Source organism: Triturus cristatus, chromosome 6 (genome assembly GCF_964204655.1).
Source record: "Triturus cristatus chromosome 6, aTriCri1.1, whole genome shotgun sequence".
Taxonomy (NCBI): Eukaryota; Metazoa; Chordata; class Amphibia; order Caudata; family Salamandridae; genus Triturus; species Triturus cristatus.
The window spans coordinates 1,868,239,275-1,868,247,061 of NC_140589.1; the positions used below are offsets into that span (position 1 = coordinate 1,868,239,275).

The window sequence follows — 7,787 nt, forward strand, 5'->3', positions numbered from 1 at the left end:
TACTTTTTGGAAAAGGGAGTTTGTACTCCAAAACTGTTTGGCCAGCCAGTGAATCGCCTTCTTTTTAAGTTCAATACATGTTTCTGTTACACAGGGAATTCATTTAGGGACATTTCTCAGTTTAATTACATATGAAGTTGCAACCGGTGGAAGGCGCAGAGTTGTATTTATATATGTCTCTAAGGGGCATATGTATCAAAAAAACGATTTGCGATTCCCAAAATGCGATTTTTAGAGAATTACATTTTGAGAATCGCAATGTAAATAAAAAGACGCAAACATTTTGCGATTTCTAATAAAAAATCGCAGAATATAAAGTGAATCCTGTTTTTGTGATTCCTTATTTGCGAAATTTGCAAATAAAAAATCGCTAATTTAGGGAATCTGCAATTCAGGTGCAGATTGATGACATCACACCCAGGAAGTGGGAGTGTGATGCTGCACCTGATTGCCTGAGGCAGAGTCAGAGGCTGTGAGAAGGGGCAGAGGAGTGAGCATAGCATTACCAAACAGCTACAATGGAGTCACAGGACAAACAGAAGGACAAGGAGGGGGCGGGGAGAAAGAGGAAGCACAAGTTCAGCGAGAGGTAGCAGGAGGTGCTGATTGAGGAGATGGTGTGCAGCCAGGAACTCCTATTTGGCAAAAAGGCATTCCGTGTACCTGAGTCCAGAAAGAGGAAGATCTGGCTGGATATACAGGAGAAGGTCAATGCTGTTGGTGTGACCCAGCGCATGGTTGAGGAGCTAAGGAAGAGATGATATGACATGCGCCAAAGGTCCAAGGAAAAGGTGGCAGCCAGGCTGGTAGAGGCCAAGAAGACCGGGGGTGGAATATCAACTGCAACCGACTCAACACCCCATGAGGAGTTGGAGTCCACCCTCCTGCCCGAGAGCGTCAGTGGTGTGGCTGACATAGACAGCTCCGACCCTGCAACCACCAGCCAAGGTAAGATGCATGCCAAATGCAGCCGCACACTTCACCATCCCATTCACACAGTCAGGAATGCACCAAACACAAACTACACATTGCACTCCGGTCCACTTTTTCCAGCACACACAGCAATGCATCATGGGAGACGTAGTCAGATGCATAACAGTGGAGCAATGAGACACAGCAATGTTGAAGCAGTACGTGAATTCCTGTGAAGGGAAAAAGCGATAGATAGCAGTTAGCCAATACAAATTGAGAAATCTTTATTGAGTGAGAAATGCAGACAATGTCTCAAAATTTCCCTTTCCATCCACAGCACAACCTAGGACACAGGATGACAGCGCAGGAGCCGAGGAGGTTGAACATATGGATGAGCAGGCAGGGCAGGGGGACTCCGACGATACCACAGAGACCACACCTGTCCCACCGAGAAAACGCACCATTGTGGCACCACTGCCACCACTGGAGGTTGACACACAGTCCACAGGGGAGGATGATGCTCAGGCAGAGTCAGGACAGCGTGTGACACAGGTGCCGGAACAGCCCACATCCCAGCATAGGGAGCAAGGAGCAGTGAGACACAGGGCAAGGGCAAGCACCAGCTTTGCCACAGATGAAGAGGCCACAGTGTTTGCTGGACTAGAGGACAGCATGCTGCAGATACAGCACCTGCAACAGAAATCAATTAAATCCATCAACCGGAAGCTGTTCACAGTCAACAAAAGCCTACGCTACATGGGGGAAGGCATCATGGACATGGCAGGTGCCATTCATGAACTGTGGGCAACATTAAAGAGGGACCAGGCAGCTACACCAAGTCGGTGAACCGCCTGTGCACTGCCACTAGCCAGATGACACGTCTCACCGTCAGCATGCAAGTGGAGATGTCCCACTGCTGCCAGGATGTGGCGAAAGGCCTGAAGCAGGTCACCACTGCTGTGGAACAACTGCAGACAGCAAACACAGGTGGCACAGCACTCCTGGGCTCAGGGGAGAGTAAGGAGGTATCCAGCAGGAGCAGCATCACCACACCAGTGCCCAATCCAAAAAGGCGCAGTGGGAGACAGGGTGCAACACCTGTGGACTCAAGGGAGGGCAGTCAGCACCCAGAACGGGCAGCAGCAGTCCGTCCCAGAAGGAGATGAACTGGCAACCCTGGATCACGCAAATGGGTGAGGCAACCCATTCCTACTGCACTGTGGAACTAACATGTGCTACATACAGCGACACTCATTGAGTCAGTCAGGCTGTGTGACGAAATATTATCCTGCAGATAAGGGTTTGAATAAACACAGACCTGCTACAAAATATCTTTTGCATCATGTCATTATTACTCACCTAGAAGTAGTTCTGTGTAATCTCATCCCGTCTCTGTCATCCGGCAGCTGCCCCAACTCCAACTGCTGGTCTGCCGTGGGGACCTGGGCCCTCATCGCCAGAAGTATCAGTATCAGTCAGTTCGATTGGGATGCCTTTTTTTATAGCTATGTTGTGGAGCATTGCACAGGTAGCCACAATGTTGCAGGAGGTCCCAGAACTGTATTGGAGTGCTCCTCCACTTTTATGCAGGCAGCGGAACCGGCTCTTCAGGATCCCAAAAGTCCGCTCTATTACGTATTGCACAGATTTGTGTGCACGGTTGTATCTCCTCTCCCTTGCATTGGCTGGATTTAGGTATTGTGTCTGGATGAAGTCCCGCACTGCATATGCACTGTCACCTGCAGGAATGGAAACGAGAGGTGAGTCAATGTTCCACACCACAAAGATGTACTGTATGTTGCGATGTTTGACATGCATTTACCTAGCAGGTATCCCTCACCAAACTCGCCAGCATTGAGATATCTGTATATCCCACTGTGTCTAAAGATGAAAGAGTAGTGAGTACTGCCTGGGTATTTAGCTACAATGTCATTGATGATATGTTTGGCATTGCAGATGACCTGTATGTTCAGGGAATGGTATGATTTATGGTTTCTGAACACGTATTCATTGGTTAATGGGGGTGTGAGGGCCACATGGGTCCCATCTAGGCAACCAATTACGTGGGGGAATTGTGCAATCTGGTGGAAGACCAGTTTTGTTAGTTGTAATGCCTGTTGTAAGCTCGGGAATTGTATGTGATGTTGTAGCCTCTGTACCATTGCATCTAGGAATGCATGGAAGAAGCGCGACAGGCCACTTTGGGAGACTCCACCTGCCACTGCTATCACCCCTTGAAAACTCCCAGGCCAGTAGGTGCAGTGAGCACAGGACCTGCACATAGGTAGAAATGGTTTGGGTCCTGCGTGTTGGGTGTTCCACATGGGGTTTCAGCTCCTCTATCCTGTCTGAAATGGTCTTGGAGTCTAGCCTGTACTTTTCATGGATCTCCTCCGCAGTGGGCTGTAACAGAGTGATGCACACTCTGAAGATCCGTTCCTGTCGCCTCCTCCTCTGTGCTGCTGCCCGAATTCGCAGCCTCCTGGCTATCACATATAGTGCTGCCGTTGTGGAAGTCCCTGTTGCATTGTGGGCCTGTTTATATAGCTTGCACCTGGTTACCACTTGCAGTGACTTGTGGGTAAAATTGATGTGCAAATTTGGGATTTTTCAGAATTCGCAATTTGTGAACTTTTCATACATTGCTTTGCGAATTCTCAAACAGCGATTTCTCTATTTGTGATTTTCGCAGCCTGCATATCACAGACTGCGAATTCGCAGAGAAATTCGCAGACTCAGGGCCTCGCAAAATAAGAAATTGCAATAATTGCGATTTTTTATTTTGCGATGCGAAAATGTGCCATACATCGCGTTTGTCTATTTTGCGACTGCAAACACAGTTTTTTTGCGATTCGCAGTGTTTGCGATCGTGAAATAGTTTCATACATATGCCCCAATATTCGTGGAGGGGTTACTAACTGTGGCATTCGTGAGTGAATATGTAGGATCAACATGGGATGTCATGGCTACCGGTAGGTTAGGTTGTTCCACTTTCTCCGGAGCAATGTCTCCAGTTTGCATCTTGATAAGAGCAGGCACATTTCTTACAGGTGTCTCAAGTTTGCATATTCCAAGTTTAATAACCTCTAGTTCCTTCTTTAGCGAGTCCTCCAGTGTTATCAATCTGCTGTGTAGCTTCTTTAAAGTCAATTCTGTTGATTTGGTGGAGTTTAGCAGCTTTTCTTTATTGATGGCCCTGGGTACCTTGGTGCTGGTGGAATTTCCGTACCCCCTGTAGTTGTCCTCCCCTTTTAAGGTCGAGCATTCGAGACCTCTTGTATATACTTTAGTATATACTTATATGTGTATGTACTTTGTGGGCGTTGGAGATCAGCCCTAGGACTTGTCTGCTTCCACTTAGGGACTTTTTTCTGTTCAACTGCCACTATTTGACTTTCTTGATAGAAAATGACCAGCAGAGGTCAGTAAAATACCAGAATAACTTAAGCATTCTCTAGATTCCGGTCCAAGGAAATTGTCTTCCACGAGCACCGTAGACAATATTTTTTTCAAATCTTATATTTTCAGTTAAATGACCATGGAAGGCCCTGATTTTATATTAAAAACAGAGCTTTGAACTATTTCCTGCTAAAAGGCAATATTTCTCTCCATGTCATGGCATGTCACGCAGTTTTATGCTTGCTTTCGCTCCATGTTAAAGAACAGTAGATGTTTCAGCACCCAGGCTAATGTACTGCATAGCTAAATACATATGAGGTCCCAAAGGCGATTGCATTGCAAATGCTTGTTTAGGTTTGAGGCTGATGAGTCCGCTGACTGACAGAATTTCTTTGCAGCGGGGAAGAATGGGGCTTAAAGGAGAATCTCTGCTAATCAGGAGGGGATCGTTAGAGGCACATGGCACGGCAAGCATATACTTTTTGGGATGGGATCACTGGATCTAATAAGGCGTCTTACACAATGGCTTTGTCCATTGTATTATGTAGGGCATATTTGGTTGCAGCCAGTCTCGCCTCTGCGTGGGTCATCTCATTGTTCAGTATGCCCATAGCCTTGGTTAAATAGCTAGGAATTGCTTTGGTGGAGGCTACTGGCTTTAGGACCCCTACCCAGATGTGTGGGCTACTTTACACTTGCCCATACTCTATGCTTTTATGTTCCAGGTGCTAAAAAGGGTTAAAAGAAGAAATGCCGACCTTCCGGTCTTTTATCTTCAAGATTGACCGAGTCCAGGGTCCAAGATAATCCCAAGGAAAAAGAGGACTAAAGGGAGGCTTTGCCTGGACTTTGCCTGGACTCGGGCTCGGCCGGGCGCGCCCGCGTGCGTCCTGCACTGTGGGAGTCTGCTGGCTCTGTTGTGTGTCCATGAGGCTCCTCCTCCCGGTGCAGCAGTGGTGTTGGCTGGGGGTCCGAGTTCCACCCCAGCACGACAGAGAAAACAGCAAGCTCAGGCCTCAGTGCGGCCCCAGGTAAACTGCGCCAGCATTCTAACCATTGTCTCTGTTATGTTAGCATGTCTAATTCATTGTGTGTATAATTTTCGTGTTTTAGGGTTGCTGGACTTCTAGGTTGAACGACATGTCCTCTGGTGTTGTTCATCTAGCATTTCTTGGGAGCATGTGGTATTTACAAGTGCTGCATGCTGCTATTAATGTAGTAGCTGTATATGTCCAATGTACTCCACCAGATGCTAGTGCACAAACTATCATCGTGGGACATGATTTTGTGGATACGGTGATGGCCAACTCTTGCACACCTGTGCTGTGCTGCCTTCTTCCAAGGTGTTCTGTATATTGTGTTGTGATCAAAATTGTGCAAGTGAAACAAATTGCACCTTTAGAATATGAGGTAGCCAGAGATTGGAGATTGTTCACCTCAATTCCAGTAGGCATGTAAAACACCAATCACACATACATGTTTAGTCTCAGAGGTTCACTCTGTAGTTATCATTGCCCATTCCCTGTCTCCTGTGGTGTGGAGGAAAGGTGCTGCTGTGTCCAGCTTTGCTCACATCTGACTTTTGATACCCCTGCAGAACACAACTATGAATATAAGGCATCAGCTCAGAGCCAAAGAAGACCCTGGCTGCCATTCTGAGACAGTACAAGTAGAGCATAACATGGAAGTATTTCTCCTGTGCTTGAGCAGGCTGGAAAACCCCGAATTCAAATGGAAGCATCTTTTGAGGGTGCAGAGCTGGAAAGGGAAAGAAAGATGGGAAAGAAAGATGGGATCTGTGAAGGTGAAAGCAAAGGTGCCATTTTCTACAAGGGGTGGGGTCTTGAAAAAGAAACAAAATTACATGTAATCCTAGGTAGTGTTACAAAATTCCAACAAACAAAAGTAAGTCATTTAAACCATGTGGTGGCCATCAGGAAGCTAGTCTAAGGGTCCCCAATTTAACAACAATGAATGCGTGCAACAACCCAGCTGAATAAGATCAGATTGTGGGATGAAAGTCCAGCATCTAAGGTGTAAAGTCAAAGAATCTTATTGATGCTGGGATTGAAAAAACAGTGCATACATTGTTTGTAACATCATTTCAGAACTTGAAAAAACCAAATTGCACTTCACATGAAGTATCGAAACAAAAAAGTTCACATATGTATTCTGTATTGCCATTTGATAGCGTGTAAATTGGGTACAAAAGGGGCTTATTTTGCAAGCGCCTGGCACAGTCGCTACCTCACTTTTTCCCATGTTAAAAGTGACGCACCATTGGAGCAAGGGGCTTGTAAATAAGCCCCAAAGATACCATATAAAAACAACTAATACACCCCAACCCTAAATTTGATTAGTTATATCCTGTCCCATATACTGGCCACATCATCCATGTATGGTTCCAAGCCTAAGGTGGTTTGCATTAAGACATATTCCTAATTCAGAACCGCAGCCAGCTCTACAAGCTCTCTTTCCAGCTACCTCCAGTTCAGATACGATTTCTTAATCCAAGATTTATCCATTTTTGAGAGCTCACATGGCTTGGAACAAATGGATGGTTTGCCAAAAATGTAACACATGCGCGTTATGTAATCCACCCATTGTATAGGATGCCCCATCTCACAGGCCAAGTAGTCCTCAATCACCTCTCTATTGAATGAAGTATGGGTGTTCCACCAAATTGAGTTCCATAGCAGCAATTCGGACAGATTGATCTGGTCTTCCACGTAATCTAAGGCAAGCTCCTGGTGGATACAATATACAATACAAGGAGACCCAGTAGCCCACTGGAATCAATTTCCACTGAGTGGGATTATCTGCTGCAGAGAGCTGCATACAGTGGAACTGGATTCCAGACACTAAAATCATGTGATTTTCCAAGACAGCTGCATTGAAACCTTTGCCAGTTGTAAATTGGCATACAGAGTCTAATTAGAATGTGCAAATTCCAAAAAGTTGTAAAACAGCGATCAAACATAGATTAAAAAATCTGAATGTAGTTTCACTATTTCTGTTGTGCATTAGCCCCCCATACACTGCTAATGAACTATGACAGCGTCTTTGAAAATGTGCATGTGGGTATTACACTGCTGGAATTATTACTTTTTACTGAACTTACAGTTCCAGTCCTGGTTCCATTGGAAGCTATAGAAAGTAAACAGTTTTCATTTACATACTGTTTACCTTCTTGATAGATGATTTTGTCAGGAGTTGCAAAAGCAGTGCCAGGGGTTGAAAGGGGCAAGTCAATGCTTTGTGGTTGGAGGTCGTGGTACAATAGCCCTATGCTGTCCTGATCACCATTTCAACAGTTCTGACTGCCTCTTACAGCAACTAGATCTTATTGTCAGTAACCTTAAATAATTATTGTAGAAGCACAGGTATTTATTTAGCAGTCAAATCCCTTGAGGCAGTTCCAAAGTTACATACTGTAGTCAAAAATCTATTTTCTCTCTAACCATGGGAGGAAGAGT

The 7,787-nt window shown here is 45.6% G+C and overlaps 1 protein-coding gene across 1 annotated transcript; it reads left to right on the top strand.

Moving 5' to 3' along the window:
* Window positions 1–740: 740 nt before the first annotated feature.
* LOC146822232 (uncharacterized) lies at window positions 741–2,237 on the top strand. The gene is made up of 2 exons (XM_085609439.1): window positions 741–948; window positions 1,250–2,237. Exons 1-2 carry the CDS (start codon window positions 768–770, stop codon window positions 1,756–1,758), a joined length of 690 nt encoding a protein of 229 aa, XP_085465565.1. The 5' UTR covers window positions 741–767; the 3' UTR covers window positions 1,759–2,237.
* Window positions 2,238–7,787: the final 5,550 nt, after the last annotated feature.

Coding starts and splice junctions, on each gene's coding strand:
- LOC146822232 (XM_085609439.1), top strand. CDS start 768: ATGCGCCAAAGGTCCAAGGAAAAGGTGGCAGCCAGGCTGGTAGAGGCC. Junction 949..1,249: donor CCCTGCAACCACCAGCCAAG/GTAAGATGCATG, acceptor TTCCATCCACAG/CACAACCTAGGACACAGGAT.